Genomic DNA, 21,813 nt, shown 5'->3' on the forward strand with positions numbered 1-21,813 from the left:
CTAATGGTATTTATGGAGATATGATGACAAGTGGCACAGATCAAAGCAGGCTGAATGTATCTGGAACATGTCCAGAGAAGGGCCATGAGGATGATCAGAGAGCTGGAGCACCTCTCCTATGAGGACAGGCTGAGAGAATTGGGGTTGTTCAGTTTGGAGAAGAGAAGGCTCTGAGGAGACCTTATTGTGGCCTTCCAGTATCTGAAGGGGGCTACAAGAAAGCTGGGGAGGGAGTTTTTAGGGTGCTGGGTAGGGATAGGACTAGGGGGAATTAATCCAAGCTAGAGGAGGGCAGATTTAGATTAGACATCAGGAAGAAGTTCTTCATCATAAGGGTGGTGAGACACTGGCACAGGTTGCCCAGGGAGGTGGTGGAAGCCTCATCCCTGGATGTTTTTAAGGCCAGGCTGGATGGGGCTATGAGCAACCTGATCTAGTGGGAAGTGTCCCTGCCCATGGCTGGGGGGTTGGAATTAGATGATCCTTGAGGTCCCTTCCAACCCTGACAATTCTGTGATCTGCTTTAACCTCTTAGAAGCTACACAAACATTAACGCTGGACATCAGCCATAAGCCCCGGATATTGTTAATGAAAATATCAAAATGCCCACAAGCACAAATTAAACTGCAGAAGCTGATTAAATTAAAAGACTGTATGTGGCTAGACTGCTAAGGAAGACTGATAGCTGATGTGGCAGGCCAAGTCAAAAGCCAAATGGCTACCTTCCAACAGTTTTGAACACCAAGACACCTCCTTCCAAGGTGCACCATAAAGAATGCAGTGATTTTAAAAACTCCTGTGGAAAGACTGAAAACTTTCTCAGCTTAGTTTGCCCATGTTTGTTGCACTCTTAAAGAAAAGCTTCCTTTCCATTTTTAAAAATTACATTCTAGTTGAGTCTCTTTCTCGTTTGGGATGAGGATTTTTATCTTGCAAGGAAAGAGAATTCCCTGTGGAATTCTAAGCAACTAGGGAAAATTCCATCTGCTGTTTGGTCTGCTGTATTGGACTGTCGTAGTCATGGCTACACTCAGACCCAGGAGGGTAAGAAGCACCATGCTGCTTACAAGGGCAAATGATATTTTATTTCCCATCTGGGAGTTTGTCCTCCATAATCTCTTTCAAATGCAGGAGTACAACTCAGCCAGGCTTGTAAGAGAAACACAGTTCATGTGGCTAGCCAAATTCCCAACATCAGAAAGACAAGGGCTACTTGAATTCACCACCATGTCTTAAGCCCATGAAAGAAGATCTAGATCTCAAGAATGACTTTTGGAAAACTCAAGCTCCCCATCCTTGACTTAAAGTGTCACTGCAAACTGAAATTAAGATAGTTAAACTCCTATTTTTGATCTTGCCACTTTTGAGGACCTCCATCTACCCAAGGAAATATGAGGAGTTAAGAGGCAGCTGAGTGCCCAGGGCTCTCCTTTGGTACCCCTATCCAGCAGCTTGTTTGATGTGAGCCAGTGCACTTACTGCCCTAGGGAAAGTTATTTTCTAGTGCTTGTTTTCTGACAGGAAATAAGGCAACCCAAGGAGCAGCATCTGTCTTTTCAGCCCTGCTTGTCTTTGTTCTCAGGGAAGGCAGAAGATGCCTGTCTAGACTGAGCACTGGGGGAATCCTCCTTGCTGGCTTTTTCCATCCTAGATCTTTTCTTTTGCCAACTGCTACAAATGATTCAGATGGGAAAGCAGAATCAGGGGGATATTTCCCTCTAAAATTGAATGCAGTCCCTAGACTTCAAAGAAAATTAGAAATGTATCTAACTGAGTTGTGAGTTTAAGAACTGAAATACACTTGACATTTGACATTTATTGAGCAAGCTCTGTCACATGAAGAAACAGTGAAGCAGTTGTCACTGCAGTAACAAAAAAAAAAAAAACTGAGGGAAGTATAGTCCAGGCTTAAGCTTTGACATTTGCCCAAAGATCTGAGGTTAATAATTCATATGGGAAAGCCACCCACACACCAAACTATTAAAAAAAAAAAGCCCTGAAGGGTGAACATCTGAATAAAGCATGAGGCATACCTGAGAGGCGAGAGATTAAGAGCAAAGACAGCTCACCAGAAACCCATGCTGAGAAATCCCTAAGCAAACTGTGACCTGTACTGAACATCTTCAAATATCACAGGAAAGCTGAAACGCATTTTTCTCTCTGGTACATCAGTATAAGTCTAAATTTTTTTCTGGCTTGTGTGCCTAAGAAGAATGAAGACAAAAGAGTTTGTTACCTTGAATGTCATCATTGAAAGTGCAGTACTTGTTACGGTACTTATGCAGGAGGCGGAATGCGTTAGCGTTAGCAAAATCCTCAAACTGAATGAGGCAGTTCATGCCATACCTAGGAGGACAAAAAAAACCTGGGCATTACATTGAAAATAACATACACTTGTATTAAGAAGCTAGTAACATTAGTGGTCAGATCTTGAATACAAGTATAATGTGATAGATACGTCTGCTAATGTGTTTCTGCTCTATTCTGTATCCTTACATTCATATAAATTACCTAGAAGGCATTATTAGACTGCTAATAGAATAAAAGATCAAGGGAAGAGGTCTTTATCTCTCTGCAGACATCTCAGCAGAAGTCTTCACTGAGCAGTCAGCTAGTGAGAAAAAAAAAAACCACAACTATCCCCCAAAAGAAAGTAGTTAAGAGGTAACATATTCAGAACATGGATTTTGTTTTATTGTCATTGTGCAGGTCAGCAGCATGACATCACTCCCAACACCACACTCAACCATTCTTATTATGAGTTATTGACCAGAAACACGGTTAACCTAGACAAAGGATAAACACTTCAAGGAAAGACAGTGTTAGCTACAAATCTGAATCCAGTTACACTTGGCTAACATGCACTAAAACTTGGGGTATGAGGAGGAACAAGTTTAGCCACATTTCTTACATCTACTGTTACAGTGGATTGTCAAAACTGCTCTTCTGACATGAATACTAGATTTTTCTTCAATGCTATGCTAAGAATCAATATTATCAAGTGCAGGGTCCTGCATGTGGGGAGGAATAACAACAGGCACCAGGACAGGTTAGGGGCTGCCCTTCTGGAAAGCAGCTCCACAGAGAAAGACCTTGGAGTGCTGTTGGGCAGCAAGTTCTGCATGGGACAGCAAAGTACCCTTGTGGCCAAGAGAACCAATGGGATCCTGAGATACATCAAGAAAGTGTGTGTCCAGCAGGGCTAGGGAAGTTCTTCTCCCCCTCTACTCTGCCCTGCTGAGACCACACCTGGAATACTGTGTCCAGTCCTGGGCTCCCCAGTTCAAGAGAGACAGAGACCTGCTGGAGAGAATCCAAGGGAGAGCCACGAGGATGCTTAGGGGACTTGAGCATCTCCCCTGTGAAGAGAGACTGAGAGCCCTGGGGCTGTTTAGTCTGGAGAAGAGAAGACTGAGAGGGGATCTGATCAATGTCTATCAATAGCTGAGGGGTGGGTGTCAAGTGGAGGGAGCCAGGCTCTTTTCAGTAGTGCACACTAATAAGACAAGAAAAAACAGATACAAACTTGAACATAGAAGATTTCACCTCAACATGAGGAGAAACTTCTTTCCAGTGAGGGTGACAGAACACTGGAGCAGGCTGCCCAGAGAGGTTGTGGAGTCTCCTTCTCTGGAGACTTTCCAAACCCACCTGGATGCATTCCTGTGTGGACTACTCTAAGCGATGCTGCTCTGGCAGGGGTTTTGGACTGGATAATCTCCTGAGGTCCCTTCCAACCTCCATTGCACTGTGGTACTGTGATCATCCATTTCAATGTTTTCTCATGCTTGTAGTTAATGAAACCATTCAAATTGTCATTTCCTGTGGTACTTTGAAATCTCCACATACTGCATTTTGAAAATATAGTACAGAGTTGCAGCAGATGAACAATCTCTATCACTAAGCTGATATGAACTAACTGAACTAAGTTCAACAGCATAGCTAAGTAATGAATGATGACTTGAATGATGAACCTTGTGGCAATAGTTGTAAAGTTAATTTCAATCATTACATTTTTTGGAAACAATTTAGTGTTGCTTCCTTGGACCCACTGTGTGCCAACTACCAACAACCAAGAGGGAGCAAGCAACAACGTTTTTGTAGTATAAGTAGGTGCCTACATTGACTTCAAGAGGAAAAATCATTAAAAAGGAAATGAACTTGATGCAGTGGATCCAGAGGATGGCCACAAAGATGATCAGGGGGCTGGAACACCTCTCCTACAAGGACAGATTGAGGGAGCTGAGGTTGTTCAGCCTGGAGAAGTCTCCCAGGAGACCTGATAGCAGCCTGCCAGTACCTGAAGGAGGCCTACAAGAAGACTGTAGAAGGACTGTTTACAAAGACCTGCAGTGACAGGATGAGAGGCAATGGTTTGAAACTAGAGAACAGTAGATTTAGATTGGACAAGTTCTTTATCATGAGAGTGGTGGAACACTGGAACAGGTTGCCCAGGGAGGTGGTTGAGGCCCCATCCCTGGAGATCGTCAAGGTCAGGCTCAACAAGGCTGTGATCAACCTGATCTAGTGTAGAATATCCCTGTTCACTTCAGGGGGGTTGGACAGGATGACTTCTGGAGGTCTCTTTCAACCCAAACCATTCCATGATTCTATGAAACTCCAGAGTCATATGCCAATATCTAACAAGTAAAAAATTGCCCTGCCATGCCAATAAGGTAGAAAGTTAATAATTACATTCCTTTAATATTACTGGTGTGCACTTTATAATGGCACCATCTCTGAATTCCTTGCTTCATGCTCCCATATGGCATTTTAAAATAGTTTCTTAAAACAAAACTGAAATAACCCACAAAACATCAAAAAAAAAAAACCCCAAAACAAAAAGAACAAAGTCATTTCTAGACAAAAGCTGTGTAAAGACTGAATTCAAGCTCACAGCACATTGGCCACAAGAAAAGAAACCAACAACTATAACTTGAATACTGTCAGTCTCACATGGGAAAAAAAAAAGAAACTAACAGTGAAACATGGAAAGTGTACAATAGAATTGGTATTAACAGTGCCTGTACAATTTTGTATCTGGAAGTTTCACAAACCCTGGAATAATATTACAAGAAAAGTTCTTAAAATCCCCAGTATTTAAGTTTTAAATATTTAAGGATTTAAAGTTTAAATAAATGGCAATTTGCACAGACTGTTTGATTAAAACTTATAAATAATATTGCAGTAAGGTGTTGCTATGAAATCATTACCACTAGGGTCTAACAGGGCAAGAGCTCAACAACACACAACCTCTTGGAGCTGAAGGATTTTTTTCCCTTATCTGCTAACAGAACAAATCCAAGAGATGGACAAGCAGTTCCTGCCTCATCCAGAGAAGCAATACAGAATCAGAACCATGGAATCACAGAAACATTCAGGCTGGAAAAGACCCTCAGCATCACCAAGTCCAACCAACAACCCTACTGTACAAGGGTCACCCCTAAACCATAGCCCCAACACCACATCCAAACCACGTTCAGACACATCCAGGCTTGGGGACTCCACTGCCTCCCTGGGCAGCACATTCCAATGCCTGACCACTCTTGCCATGAAAACATTTTTCCTAATGTCCAGTCTAAACCTACCCAGCCACAGCTTGAGGCTGTTCCCTCTTGTTCTATCAATAATTTCCAGGAGCAGTCTCTCCTTTCAGGTAGTTGTAGACAGCAATGAGGTCTCTCCTCAGCCTCCTCTTTCCAAACTAACCATCCCCAGCTCCTTCAGTCACTCTTCATCAGATTTATTGTCCAGGCCCTTTCCCAGCTTCCTTGCCCTCCTCTGCACTGGCTCCAGCACCTCCACATCTCTCTTGGATCGAGGTGCCCAAAATTGGACAAAATACGCAAGGTTTGGCCTTACCAGAGCTGAGTCCCAGGGGACAATCCCCTCCCTGCTCCTGCTGGACACAGCATTTCTAATCCCAGCCAGGATGCCATTGGCTTTCTTGGCCACCTGGGCACACTGCTGGCTCCTATTCAGTTGCTTGTCCATTAGAACCCCCAGGTCCCTTTCTGCTAGCCAGCAGATCCTGAGCAGTCAGTATGACTTGTCTACTCCAATGTTAAGTGAGTTTTTCTTTAAACCCATCCCTGTGTTTGGCAAGCAAAGCCATCAATTTTTTCTTTTTTAAAAAAGGACAAAAATTGCTGTGACGAAATTAATTTCCACGGAAATCCCATATTTACAGCCATATTACAATTAGTCAGAATTACTGAGATTCCACTGGTAGGAATGGTAATCTCTGCTGAAAATTAATACATCTTCAGGTTTTATGGAAAAACCTGGAGTTCTTCAGCAGCATAATCACAGGCAACTGTTTAAAAGAGAATGTGACGAGTCAGTAACCCAGTAGTTTAAATCACAACAGGGTTCACATAAGAAACTGGAGCTACTTTAAAAACATTAATCTAAAGTTCTAACCTGATTCAGTATCTGACAGGAATTCCTGTGAATCCATAAGGCTCCAGGAACTAACAGTTGGGTAATATCATGAAACTAATGAGATTAACATTCTGGAATCCTGGTGCTTGGTTAGAAGTGTTTCTTGGATGTCATTAAGCCAATGTCTGTTTCTTTCTTTTACCATATATAACATTCCATTTTCTCATCTGCTTTAGATTTTTCTCCTTTTTTTTCTTAACCATTGCCTTAGTAGACACAAATCAAAACTCCCTCTGCATTATATTAAATCAGTGTCCCTGTAGAAAACACTCATCCTGTCCTGGGCAAATCATCCATCCTAATCCTCTGAGCAAGGTATCACAGCTGTTTAATTAAAATGGAAAAAATGCAGGAAGTCTAATTCTGGGTGCCTGAGATTTTGGTCGTATAGCAGAAAACCTTTTCTAAGCACCATTCTTATTCACTGACAGTATTGCCCATAACACCCAGGTCAAATCATAGAATCACAGGATGGTTTGGGTTGGAAGGCATCTCTAAAGGTCATCTAGTCCAATCCCCTCTGCAGTCAGCAGGGACATCCTCAACTAGATCAGGTTGCCCAGGGCCTTGTTGAGCCTCACTTTGAATATCTCCAGGGGTGGAGCCTCCACCACCTGCCTGGGCAACCTGTTCCAGTCTCCCACCACCTTCATGGTGAAGAACTTGTTCCTAATATCCAGTCTAAATCTACTCTTCTCTAGTTTGAAGACATTGCCCCTCATCCTGTCACTGCAGGCCTTTGTAAACAGTCTCTCCATCCTTCTTGCAGCCCCCTTCAGGTACTGGAAGGCTGCTATTAAGTCACCCTGGAGCCTTGTCTTCTGGCTGAACAACCCCAGCTCCCTCCACCTCTCCATGTAGGGGAGGTGCTCCATCCTCCTGATAATTTTCATGGTCCTCCTCTGGACCCAATCCATCAGGTCCATGTCCTTCCTCTACTGAGGGCTCCAGAGCTGGACATGACACTCCAGGTGAGGTCTTACCAGAGCAGACTAAAGTGGCAGAATCACCTCTCTGGATCTGCTGGCCAAATCCTGGGACTTTAATGCTGCCTATGACCAGTAGTACCTCCTATTAGATTTGTGACTTGTGAGGTCTACATCCTCAAAAACGTCTAACCAGATCCAGTCACTGGGTACTCATGACAGACAAGAAAATGACACAGTGTTTCTCTGCTTGGAGTATTCCCATACTCTAAACGACTAACAGATGAGGTGAAACAGCATAGTTATAGTCTCTGGCAGTCTAGAAAATCCCCTTGCAGTAATGAATTGGCTACAAAGGTGCTGCACAGTTCTGGAAGCAGTGACCATACCAAAAAGGCTGATGGTTCTTCTGTGACTTCCATGCCTTCCTATCACAATCACTTTCCAGCAGAAAGTTGAGCCAAAACCTAAAATGAAGTTCACAGCCAACAGCTCAGTTCCGCTTTCCTTCCTCTATCACTCTGCAATAACTTTCCACCCCTACTGCACTCTGATGGACGGTTTTAGGTTGTGGTTTCTCCACTGTAAAGGGAAACTGTTTGAATCAGCCCTCAGGAAAGTAGAACATATCCTCTCTGCACTTCATACCCTACTGTCATCACAAATTTTCAGTTTGGAACTGCATCTCCTCATAGGTGTGTAAGGTAGACAAATGACTGCTGGATGAGAAGAGAACCAAGCACTTTATTGCTTGCTCATGAAATCCTTTTTTGCCTTCCAAGCCACTGCAGTGCTGTAATTCACATTATCTTTCAAATATTATGGAAAGATAAAACAAAATGTACAGCTATCCTAAAATGTGACAAATCTTAACATCTATCATCAATGCTTTACACAGATATGGCACAGATTAACTTCACTGAGTTCCCTCTGATGGCACAGAGTGACTGACCAGGTAGGTCCAGGAGCAAGTAACAGATTTGCTACCAAAAAAAAAAAATAATCAGATTTAAAAACACCTCTGAATGGTTGTGTTTGACTGTTCCAAGGGACATATTAAAAGCAAAAGGCCTACAGTTGAGTGCCAGCAGCTGGAGGTGGGTAAAGACAATTAGGAAGAAATATACATGGAACTGTCATGATAAAAAATAGTTTAAGAGCTATTTCTCCATAATTTAAAAGCTGACTACATATCCTAAGAGTAGATGGACTAGATGACCTTTCAAGGTGCCTTCCAACCCCTAACATTCTGTGATTCTGTGAAATATGAGTGTTGACCTGTGTGTTGCTTATCTAAGCAGCTAAACTTGACTATCATATAGCTTAGGAGAATTTCACCTTCCTATTGGAAATTTTAAGGCATACACCTTTAAAATGTAACCTAAAATCCTTTTCATTTGAACTTGTCACCAACAATAGAGTCATGGCAACAAGCAGACATTATATGTGGCTACCATGTTGCTGTGTAAACACAACTTTCACACTCTATCACTTTTGGAAAACAGAGACATTTCTCCAGCCATCTGCCACTTTACTCTGGTGAGACCTCATCTGGAGTACTGTGTCCAGGTCTGGAGCCCTCAATATAGGAAGGACATGAAGCTGATGGAGAGGGTCCAGAGGAGGGCCACAAACATGTGTCCAGAGAAGGGCATCAAGGCTGGTGAGAGGTCTCGAGCACAAGCCCTATGAGACTGAGGTTGAGGGAGCTGGGTTTGCTTAGCCTGGAGAAGAGGAGGCTCAGGGGAGACCTTATTGCTCTCTACAACGACCTGAAAGGAGGTTGTAGACAGGTAGGAGTTGGTCTCTTCATCCAGGCAACTAGCACCAGAACAAGAGGACACAGTCTCAAGCTGTACCAGGGAAAGTTTAAGCATGAGGTGAGGAGAAAATTCTTCACAGAAAGAGTAACTGGCCATTGGAATGGGCTGCCCAGGGAGGTGGTGGAGTCAGCATCCGTGGAGGTGTTCAAAAAAAGCTTGGATGTGGCACTTGTCAGGAGGTGTTAGGTATTAGGTAATAGGTTGGACTTGATGATCTCTGAGGTCTTTTCCAACCTGGTTGATTCTGTGTTTCTGATCAGGGTGTTGGAGCACCTCTGCTATGAGGACAGGTGGAGGGAGCTGGGGGTGTTCAGCCTGGAGAAAAGGAGGCTCCTGGAACGCCTAATAGCAGCCTTCAAGTACCTGAAGGGCATCTACAAGAAGGCTGGAGAGAGACTGTTTACAAAGGCATGCAGGGACTGTACAAGGGGCAATGGCTTCAAACTACAGAAGAGTAGATTTAGATTGGATGTTAGGAACAAGTTCTTTACCATGAGGGTGGTGGAAGACTGAAACAGGTTGCCTGGGAAGGTGGTTGGGGCCCCTTCCCTGGAGATACTCAAAATGAGGCTCAACAGGGCTCTGAGCAGCCTGATCTAGTTGGGGATGTCCCTGCCGACTGCAGAGGGGGTTGGACTGGATGACCTTTGGAGGTCCCTTCCAACCCAGACCATTCTACAATTCTATGATTGTATGACAGAGGGATAAACTTGGGATAATTGGGGAAATGGAAAAAATTATCATTGAGTATGTGAGGCAAAATGCTGGACAAGAGATTAAAAAGAACCACCCCACTGAATAATGTGTGGTTGCCAGAAAACACTGTTTCTAATACTTCTCCCAATTTGCAACATATTTTGTGTGTCAGTCTTAGCTTAATTTTCCCCATTCATAAATTAATTTATACCCAATTCCCTGTCACAGCAATGTTAATCTTTCAAAACATCCTACAGATGATATCTTTATGTAACAGGCTGGAGAAAAACGTCCACAGCTCTTTAAGAATCCCAAATATATAGCATTAGCATTCTGGCAACCCAACGCTCTTAGGAACCTCAAACAAGGAAAACCTTCAAGAATCCAGTGGGAGCTATAAAAGTTTGGGCACCATTTTGAATATAAACCATATGATCAGTAAAATCCATGCTTACTGCTACAGCTAAGAAACCTTTCTGGAAATATGTTTGGATCATTTGTTCCTCCTGCCAGCCCTTGTTTTGGAAACCTTCCAAAAGGAACAAGTTGTTGCTTTTTAGGTTTTTGGAGCTTCCAAAATTCTGGTTTATTATTCTCTCTGTTCATATGGGCCTGGAACTGAAAAAGTCTTGGAAACCATGAAAAGTGGTTGCTGCCACCCATTCCTAAGAAGGAGCAAAACCAAAATGATAGCGACGGTGGCGTTCTCTCCCTTGCCTCATGCGTCATGCAGCTGCTCCACCAGCCAGAACCATTTATAGTGCACCAGGATGATGTGGAAATCATCTCCTTCCTTCCCACTCCAAACACTGTCAGCTTTTTCATTTCCATACATCCTACTGCTCAAAACAGATTTAAAGCATAATGGCTACTGCTAGAAACTCGTCTTTGTGTCAAGGCTTTCATTAAAGAATGCCTTCCCTCCTGACAGCTCTTATGACCTGGACACCTTCTCTTTCTGCTCTCCCTCAAGCTCTCTAACTTCATTTCATAAAGCAAATAAACTGCTGCAGGGAGGTCATCCATCTATCCATCCATCCATCCATCCATCCACCCATCCATCCATCCATCCATCCTAGCACCAGTTCCACTACAGTTTTAACTTGCTGCTTAAATTCAACCAAATTTGACCACGGGAGATAAAGCTTTCCACAATAATAGCTATGTATGTTTTCTGTGGGAAGAGGTGGCCAAGATGAGACCCCCCCCCAGCAAGCACCACAGCCATTCTGCAGCAGATGTTACTACTCATGCTGCTGGTCTAACATCCTGATGTGCTGCAGCTGAACAGGACAGAAATCAGAAATCTGTCCGAGGCGTACTAGGCTCTCGCCAGTGCTGCAATGCAAACACTTTCTCAGAAGAGGTATCATTAAATTTCAGATAACTTTGTCTCCCTGTCCTGAATCAGACCAGCAAGTCAGAGACAGGACATTCTTAACACGAAGAGATTTTCTAAGGAACTTAATAGAAACTGTCATCAGCATCTCTGCTGTCTACATGAATGACCCATTTAATTCCCCCCCGCCCCCCTTGCAGGCTGCCATTGTTTTTATTTTATCTACAGAAAGCATTTAATTTCTTAGCAGTATTTTTCATAGCCATTCTCTGTTTCCAAACCAGATCTTGCCCTGTACATAGCCAAACTAGGCAAGGGATCAGAGGACATAGCAGCATTTAGTACCCACCCTAGTACCAGCAGCAGACCCTTGCTTCACTCACGTTCTTCCTAAGGAAATATAATACGACAAAAACTTTCCATGTTACAATTCCCTGGCACAATCACAATGCTACAGTGTCTGCAGTGCAGCCTTGCATTGTGCCCGTGCTTCTAACACCCTGCTTCCTCTTTCCCTCTTCAGAACAGGTTTGGTGTTTATCTCCATGGCCTTTCTATTCCAGGAGGAGTGAGGAGAATGGCCTGGAGATAGCTCCTGATTTCCCCCTTTTTTCCCTTCCAGCCAACAGCACTGCTACATGTGTGGACTTCACAGGCTTTCGGAACAGCAAGGTTTAGGAGAAGAGCAGCGCTGAATTAAGAAGAGCTTGTGGTTGGTTGTCTTGGAAGTTACTACTTGTAAGCAGAGAGGCAAAACCAGATTCTCTGTCCAGTCAGGCATTATTCTTTTACACCAAAAGGTAATTAAATAGAAAGCTTTCGTGACACACTAACAAACAATTGCTACAAGAAAAGATGGTCTGGTTTTTAACTTAATTATTCATCATCTTGGTTGCATCACACTCTATAGTGAGGACACTTGCTCTTTAACTTCAAGTCTTAGAAGTCCATCCTTCTGAAATGCTAAGCTGGAAATACTTCTAACATACCCTATCTAATTTTGTGTGCAATTTCAAAGTGCTGTTAAAGGATTAATAATGACAGTCACTAGAGAACCTGAACTACCTTTGTTCAACTTCAATAGCTCATTGAATTAACTATCAGATATCTCAGGGCTGTAAAACACAAAGGCTGTGAATTAATTGGCCAGAAGTTACTACTGTTCTAAAAATTAATTTCTTCTTGTTGTTTACTTTGAATTTAGATACTTTCGTCTCTCATGTCCAGTGCTAACCAGCGCATCGCCTTTAGTGTAGGTCGGGACAATGAGCGCCATGTCTACATCGAGAGCTGGATGCCTGACCACAGTTAGGGGAACGAGGTGCACACACACACCGACCAAAATCGCCAGTAGCTTAGGTGCTCAGGCACGCGAGTAGCGAGACACGCACAGACCTGTTAGTAGATGGGTGATGGGTTGTGAGAGAGAGTAGCGGCTTCTACACACTCTGAGATGCGCCGCAACTGCTGATCAATGTGGACTGGGAGAGCTCCTACACCTAGGCACTGAGCTTCACAGAGTACTCCTGGTCTGGAAGGAGAGACTCTCTACATATTTTTATTTTCTTATTGGAGGTGAGTAAGGTAAGCGAGCATCAATCGTCATCTACGATTTTCTAGTACTCTGCACTTACAGTATCTTCAGTGAGCTGAGGACTATCGCCTGCACAGCGAGCTCTCGCGGAATCAGCAGCGATCTGCAGTTATAAACGCCATTCTTGACCGTTCTCATAGTCACACACTAACGAGGTCCATATGCGCACTCAGATATCTTCCGATCTGGAATAAGTCGACTAGGGACACGCGCGTAGCGCGTGATACTCTAGGGGCAAGATACGCCTATCTAGTCTGTACGAAGGTCCGAGGATGTAACACTCTTGACACTGACGATCTACTCCAACTCTGCCTAGACACACGAACAACGCGTTGAGACATTGATAGAGGTGCGGAGTATTGAAATCTCCGGAGCGTCCCCTCTACATATATGATAGCAGACTAGAAGACCTGAGCGCGAGATGAGAACGAGGAACAGTTATGCACCATAGTTATGCGCAGTACAAGGTATGGCGGTTAAGGTTGAGTGCACTGAGGAATTTGACAGGCGAAGAAATCTTGTAAATGCAACGGAGTGGTTACATAGGTCAGTGCTCTATAGAGACGAAAATCATGATCGATAAAAAGCCGTGTGGAGGTATGAGTGTGAGAGTGAGGCTCAAAATGTGATGCCTGCATGGGGGTGGTTCTACCACACGCTACGATAGACATGCTTATACGAGGCAGCTTATGCATGACATGCGCCAAGATGTATGGGAATTCAGGAGTTAGCGCGTATCTGGTGAATGGAGCTAATTCAAGCTGTCTTATGTTAGTTTCGTGTTGCACACGGTAATCGATCTTTTGATGCATGCTATGTCTTCATATACAGAGTTATCTCTAAGGATTAGTGTCCATACTTCATAGTGAGTACAAAGTCAGAAATTTCTTATTTTTTATCTATAGTGTCTCTGTTTCTTTATTCACCTTGGCTGAGTTTGGTGTTGGACACGACATACATTACTGCGAGGTCTTAAATCAGAGGATCTAGCCTGGATAGGCAGGAGGGTTCCAGCTGTGGACATTAGCTCTCCTCTATCATAGTGGACTGGAATAGTGATGATTATGCTAAGTACCCAAACAGCATACGCAAGGTGCAGAGAGGTGAGCTAGCGAGATTACGGACCTCTGAGTGACTCTCTTAGCTATCTGAGTGTGATGAAGAAGGAGCGGGGAAGGTGGAAACTATCAAGGAAATCTGATAATACGTCTCTATAGCCCTCTGGAAGTCTACGCATATCAGGACACGCATATATGGAGCAGTGAGGGCATAGCGTTAGATTCCTGGAGGAGGAGGTCATAGACAACTGGGTTGTTCTTTCAGTCTACAGATTGTGATGTCGAGTTATAGAAAGTTATCGTGAAGTGCAGACGCGGGTAGACTATCAACATACATGCGCGTCGCATGAAGCACATGACACGCTCTAGCTCATGGACTCCACTGGAGACTGGAACGCAATGCTATAGCATTGGTGACTCCGAGCCGCTGCTCTTGCGATACGGCGTGCAGCACTCGGAGATCGAAACAGTCGACATGCGCAAGCCCCTGCAGAGAGGAAGAGAACACACTAGAGGCTTACAACACACATCCACTGGGATGTGAGACATAGTAAATCTGTAAAGAGACTCTGCACACTGATCCAAATCGGACGTTCTATGCACAGCTCCTATGCCTTGGATTATGAGATGCAGACCTGTAAGAGTACAGCCTCAATCACATACGGAAAGCGGCGTCAGAGTGATTCCACCACAGCAGACCTTTGCATCTAAGCAGTCAACGCCACACGTAGCAAACATTCAGGTGTCTCTGTCACTATGACAATTGGAGAGTCTCGGTGAGGCGGTCTACATGATAGATATATCTCGCAGCGATCGCGGAGTGATACACACACGTGCAGTCTGGACTATATTATCCACGCAAGATAACGGGACAAATGACGCGGAACAGTATTTATTACCGAGAATAAAACTTTACACATATTACATATGACTGCGCACCAATCCTTATTCAGGACTCCTCAATAAGATTTCTCTTGAACAGAACATATGAGGATCTACTATGATATTATATTTATGATTGTTGATTGGTACCGGCGCGTTGTACAATATTTGTAATGGCTAACACGACTCGTAGATGTGCGCTTGAGGTATACAACTCCACTGAGGACCACTGACACAGAAGCACACATGAGATCTTGCGTAGGTTGCCTCGAAATAGTGCATTGAAAATGTAAGGCACGCGTGGTAAAGGGATAGTATCCAAGATATTCGTAGTCACACAATGAGATGCATCGCGCAGTACAAATAAGCACTGAGAGCAGAATTTGACAGGCCAGGGACCGCTATACTAGAACTAAGAGGCCTTATCAGATATATACACACAATCGAATGTGCACTTCATCCCCACACATAATAACCACTGGTGCAACAGGTGTGAGCAGTTAGCCTTATACAAGACCTGTCGGATGAAATATGTCTCCTTGGGTCTTTTTACTCTGAGAAGACTGAGGGGAATCTTAATCGGATGCTTCTAGTGTCACTCTAATACAGACATTGTAACGATTGGACTTAGACAGTCTAAAAACTCTAGTTGATTTATACGAATTCTGTAACATAAGAGCGACCTCGGTGCTCCTCTTAACGATACTACTATGAACTGAACGTGTATTATCAACATACAATTTACTCTGCTTGGCGCGGTGCTCTGTCAGCTTTGCCTCTTCTCAGCTGCGAAGCAGTCCCCTCATCAGGAAGGTGGTTGGATCACACAGTACTGAGGTCCAGGATAATGCAGGTTATACCAAACATAGATCTATTTCGAGCTCGAAACATTTTCACAGTGTCCAGATCATTATACACCACAAGCGATCGACTAGCTACTCAGTTCTTGACGACACATACAACGACAGCAACAGGTATTCAATCCAGGCGCGTTCTACTCTAGCTGCGTGGAACACACAAAAATCAATTGCCCCACAAGATAGATTCCACACTTCCAAACTACCCGCGAGCGGAACACAGATAGATAGTTATTACTTTGTCTCTCAGCACTTGTACATAATATGTGTGTTGTCAATTGTTACACAATCCTGGAAGCACGGAAACGATCTATGGACCCTAAGTATGTGCAAAGTAGAGATGGCATAGTGATGTACTATCGTAGCGCTTCCTTACCTAGGGGAATCACAGTCACTCCACACTCGGAGCCTGGCGGACAAAGCATATATGCGTTCAGGATCGCAAATTCTGGCATCTCTCTCTTGGAGGCGACTTCATAGCGCAACATCAAACTGAGCTGTGTATCTGGTCATGTGTTGGCAACTTTTATAGTTCTCTACCGATTGACTTCCTTCGACCCGAGCCGTACCCATTCCAACCAAACAATTAAACTATTCTCAACGTAGTGCCTGATAGAAGACTATGTTAAAATATTACGATATGTAGCATTCACGCCTCTAGGCCCAACTCTAATTTACTCGGCAATTGGCTCTGTTCACTACTATGTCTACCTCGGGGCTAGCCAGATCACTTGTACTACGCATTATAAGGGGCGTGAGTGACTAGCGCTTGACAGACCAAGACGAACCTCTCAAACATGTTTCACGAGCGCGAGCTGTTTCTTACTTCTTGCACAGTGTAAAAGAGATGAGTGACAGAAGCTGCGCAAGCGATGAAATGCAGGGTGAGGTTTTGGTACTGGCTGTAGAAAGGTGTGGGAGCCTTCCAGTCACGTTCCTCAGTGAGGATGTGTATATCTCTAGCTCCTCGTTTGCTCTATCAGCCTCTTCACCTCGTCTTTAAAGAGATGCTTGGGTGCTGAGTAAAGCTCGCATTCTCTTGGTGCCTAGAAAGGGATCCAAAGAAAAGACTGAATATAATTGGATTGGTCAAGGTGTCACTTGAGCAGGAACATGCAAGGCTCCATGACACAACAAAAAATCCATTCCTGAGAACACTCAAGAGGTCACAAAACACATTGCCCCATCTTCAGCTGGAAAAGCAAGTACCTCCTTACTATTCACTTGAATCTTGTAACCTTAATCATCGATCGTTCAAGTCTATCTCACTGAGACCGGGTCAGATGAGAAACTCTCCAACTGAGTTCCTGTTCTAGTTGCTTAGCACACTTGCAGGCCCAGAACAGCAACAACGCACATGCACACGGGCTCTGCAGCAAGATAGACGATGAGACTATAGCGCATATTCAGGTAGGCAATGGAGGTGAGATTCTCACTTCGTCTAGCCGCTAACACACTCTGGTGCAGACAACCCCATTGCGACCTAGCAGAGTATTCTAGCAAAAATCCAGTTACTCGGAGTCCCTATTAGACAAGAAAGATAAGGCCGGTGGATTGGGCAATGAGATACATCTCTCCTCTATTAGACACGATCCACTTCATCTAGCGCATGAGCAGATGTCAGATAGGAGGCTGGAGGCTCTTATCCTACGAGAGGTCCTTGACTGAGAGAGTTAGGGACTTTTCAGTCTGGGAATGGAGAAGAACTCTGACAATCTCCTTATTGAGTGCCCTTTTCCAGTATCCTGAATGTAGTAATACCTACACTAGAGCTAAAGTGCTTGCTTGATCACGCGAGTCATTTTTCTAGAAGATGTTCATGTAGTGATCAGGACTACGGTGGGGCAGAGAGGCGCGGGTCGGAGCACAAACCCTAGAATGGGTCAAGAATTCAGACATTCTAGGATGTTCCGAACAGAAATTCTTCCCATAGGTGCAGAGGAGTGTCAGCCTAGCAGCGCTGGCCACAAGACTGTCATTGCCCCAAAACGGAAGCGTGGCTGGAGTACTCTAGCTCTAATCTTTTACATATGCCCTGTGGTCTTTCTAAGGACCAGCTAGGATGTAAGCGCTCTGAGCAACTTGATCTAGTCTGAGGTGTCCCTCGCCTGTGGAGTAGGTGGTTGGAACTAAATGGTCCCTCCTCAGGTCAGCCTCATCCAACACTGACAGTTCTATAGAGTCTATAGTCTCAGCCCTCCTACAAACTATAACGAGAGGTTATCCTGAGCAGCGGCTCGCTTCAAGTTTCCCTCTTTCTAAAGTAGCTTTCTAATAAACAACCAACAGAAAAAGAACTGCTGTTATCAACTAAGGCAGCACTCTCAAACATACAAGCTGGCCATTGTGATATAGATAACACTCAAATTCCCCTACCACAGCTTAAATCAACTTCAGCTGTAAACTCACAATGTTTCAACAAACATTCCGGAGATGTCCATTCCTGGTCACTTCACTGCTCCGTTGCGTTCCTATCACGTCAGACTCTGTTGCGGAGATATCCTCGCTATTGGAACGTCAGTGTGTTTCTATGTCTCAAACGCGGTTATCTGCTGCGCATTACATTAGTCTGAGGTGCTTCGTGCACTTTAGACGGATTGCTTCGAACGTCAAATCTTGACCTTCTCACTCTAAGACTTAAGCACCCACAAGAGCCCCAGGTTCCCTAGGTCTTCTTTTCCTCCTCTCCTTGCGCAGGCACAGAGTACACTGTCCAGTTGATAGATCATGACGATGTATACACTTTAACATGGACAATTCTCCACCGTTCTAATTACAAAGATTATTCGATATTCTCTCACCCAAGAGTGTCTCAAAACTCAATATTGTTCGCTCGTGGAGATTAAACAGAAGCGAGAGACAGACGTGTTTCATAATACACACACATTCCGTATCACTAAAGACTGGGACAAACAAGGAACAAGCCGACACCTACACAAAGGATGGAAAGTAAACAGGTAGATACTGGCTACATCACGACAACTACATACACCTCTGCGAGCCCAAGCATCATAAAATACAATGTTCTCACGTAATACACATTGCCTATAGGTTCTAGACGGCTTAACACACAGTAACCCAAGTAAGCGGCCAAAGCAGCTTTCGCCCTTTTAACTACCGAGGCCACACCCAGAAGCCCAAATGGCCTTTGTAGACAGTGCGCTTGAGTCCACCTTCTCATCCGTCACAGCACTTTGACATACTCTCCATACCAAACCATTGTGCTGCAGCAAAAAATCAGTTTGGCAGCTCCAGGCCCCGATGAGGCCACTCCAGGCCTCCCCTGCAATAGATAGCAGCCTGTGTATCCTTCCCAGGAGGAGAGAAGTAGGGGGGAAAAGGGAAGAAAACTGATTCTGCAGCCAGTTTTATAGGGATGCAGGACTTATGGGAATGAAATATGAAAGACTGTACTCTTCTGGTCCACCTCCTGGACATCTCTAGCCTCTGGAGGTCTGCAGCTTTGTGGTTCTTAAAGGCACCTAGCCAGTAAACTCCACACCAAGTAAGCTCAGCAGCTACCTGAAATCAGGCAACGCATCATAATCCGGCTAACGCCGCTATAGATATTCTAGGATGACGGTACCCCACTGTTATATTTACATCACTACTCATATTACTGCAATTAGGGGAACTATCTATTCCAAGAAGCCTAGAATCCTAAATCTGGACAAGAAATGTTTCCCTGGACAAGTTCTCAGATTTCTGTATTAAAACGAGAGCTGCACTTGGAAAGGGTAAAGGTTCTCATTTGGCTGCACAAATTAGATTTGCACTGACTGTGTGTACTTTGAGTTGGTATTTTGCTTAAAAAACCTGCACCCTAAAACAAAGGATGCAGCTGGATAGCCAAACTAGCACAAAGCCTGGGGCAGCACAGCACATCTGCTCTTTTCCCCTGCTACTTAAGGTATAATGAACATATGGAAAGCTCGCTTCCACCACTGACAGCCTTCCCCTTGACTGTTAAAAGGCAAAGCAGTAATGACCTTTCAGGAATGTCCAACACAGGTTGGTAATAGGAATCCTTAAAGTCTTTCCAACAGGTTAAATACGCTCCACAATCTTTGTACTGTTTGATCATCTATGAAATATTCCTCGCCCTCCCCAAATTCTCGATGGTGTTTTTAAGGCATTAAAATACCTTCTGTACCTGCAATACAAATTATAGCTGAGAACAGAAGAGTACTGTAGGCTACACTAAAGAAATGAAGAATGCAGGATTTAAGGAAGAAGGAGCTTACTATTTTCAAAGCGTTATTTAGACAGCATGCTGTTTGACTTGAGCAACTGTGACTGTTAAACTGAGTATCACAGATAACAGAATGGTTGAGGACTGGCAGGCACCTCTAGAGTTCACCTCTTCTACCCTGCCCTGCTCAAGCATGGACAGCTATAGTAGGGTGTGCAGAACCTCATCCAGAAAGCTTTCAGTCATCTTGAGGGAGTGGAGACTCCACAATCTCTCCTGATATCCCTGAGCCTAATGCCCAGTCACCCACCTCCATTGAAACACGATTCCTTTTTCTCTAAGCTTTGTCTTACACTTTCTAAGAGCCAGACAATCTTCGCTCGGCTCTAAGATATTTGCCTTTGTCCTTCCGCACTGGGCACCAAGACGTTATTAAAGCAGGCTTCCCATGGCTCTGCCTTCCTCTATATTCCCCCTTCCAACATTCGTACACACTGATCGAACATCCCTCCTCTGAGCTGCTTGCGTCCTCATGAACACCCCAAGCTACCGGTCACTGCGCTCCTCCTTCACCAGCAGAGATGCTCTCAGTGCCATTCACCCTGACTACTCGGTGGCCCCCCTCAGTAAGTCACTTCTCCAGTATATCGTCTCCTTGCTCTCTGACGGAGCGCCCGAGCTTGTTATCTCTCGATGTCTACTGTGGTGGAAGTGAAATCATTGGATCTTATAACTGTGTCTCTCACCTTCGGACCCGCAGATTATACCGATTGTGACAGCATTCATTTTAGCTTGCACACTCATAGAGTCGCGTGACCTATTTCGTTTTTCCAATGAGGCAGGAAAACGACTCCACAGCATGAAACACAGTATTTAATGTAAATAAAGAGTTAACACATTATCGGTGAAATAGAACACGCTTGAGAATGCACAGATATACACAAAACAGAAACACGCGCGGTGTGCGAACATAAGACCCTGCTGAGCTCCGACCAACGATCCCAACAAACCATCATACCACTGCATAGATCTTCTCAGTCACTACCCATTGATTCAGACATACCTCTCCCTCTAACACCATAGCCCAAACACCTGACAGTCCAAACCACTTTTACAAACATTTGCCTAAACGCCATCATCTCATTCTCTGAGTGCGAGGGTACCTCTTACTCTTCTCCACTCTCTCCTCACCCTCCTCAGGCAGAAGATGCCTAGCGATCGATCGTACTGCAGCAATCTGCCCTATTGATCATCCACGTTGCATGTGCTGTACGAACATCTAAAGAGCACACTTCCTCCTTACTCTCACAGTCTAATAATCACCTAGCCCGATTTTAGCCTTACATAGATGGCCATCTCACCACGCTAGTTGAGTTCTCTTTCAATTCACTATGATTCTTCAGTGTCACTAATCTCGACGGTCATGTGCAAGAGCCACGATCTAGCACAAGCCACCTTGTCAGTCGGGTAAAGCTATTATGCGCCGCAATGAGGTCACCGTCCTCTAACCTCCTCGTTATGATTGAATCTAAACAGCCCCAACTCCCTGACAGTTACGATGCTCATTCACTCTACTAGAACTTCTCGACTGGAGCTCAGTCGCCTAGTATTCCTTCTCCTTCAAGCACTTTGCGCTTTTGGATCTAGGCGCTCATACTCTGCACAGCTATTATCATCTACATAGCACTACCACTTGGGCAACACCCCCTGCCCTGTGGCTACAGTGGCGCACGTACATATGACTGACTGCGGCATTGGTTACACTCAACTAAGTATGCTTTTCTGTGAACTACTAAATGTGAGTGTAGGATCTCTCTATTCTATGATCTTGATGTCTATGAACGAGCATATATATTACATTGGCACTCAGTATGTTTCGCTCTACTATCACAGGACACCACGAATCAACCCTATAAGCCAACCTAAAACTCTCTTTGAATATGGCTTCCATTTTTCCCTATAAAGTCAATGGAAATCATTCATAAGTCTTTAGCGGAATCAC

The 21,813-nt window shown here is 44.3% G+C and overlaps 1 protein-coding gene across 1 annotated transcript in view; it reads right to left on the reverse strand.

Annotated features, from left to right (window-relative positions):
- ME1 (malic enzyme 1) overlaps positions 1-21,813 on the reverse strand; it is a 236,659-nt gene that overhangs the window by 49,264 nt on the left and 165,582 nt on the right. The window contains exon 7 of the mRNA XM_054394230.1: positions 2,237-2,346. Coding sequence (XP_054250205.1) covers positions 2,237-2,346 — 110 coding nt within the window. The remainder of the gene's footprint in view (positions 1-2,236; positions 2,347-21,813) is intronic.

The sequence above is a fragment of the Indicator indicator genome, chromosome 2 (genome assembly GCF_027791375.1).
Source record: "Indicator indicator isolate 239-I01 chromosome 2, UM_Iind_1.1, whole genome shotgun sequence".
Classification (NCBI taxonomy): domain Eukaryota; kingdom Metazoa; phylum Chordata; class Aves; order Piciformes; family Indicatoridae; genus Indicator; species Indicator indicator.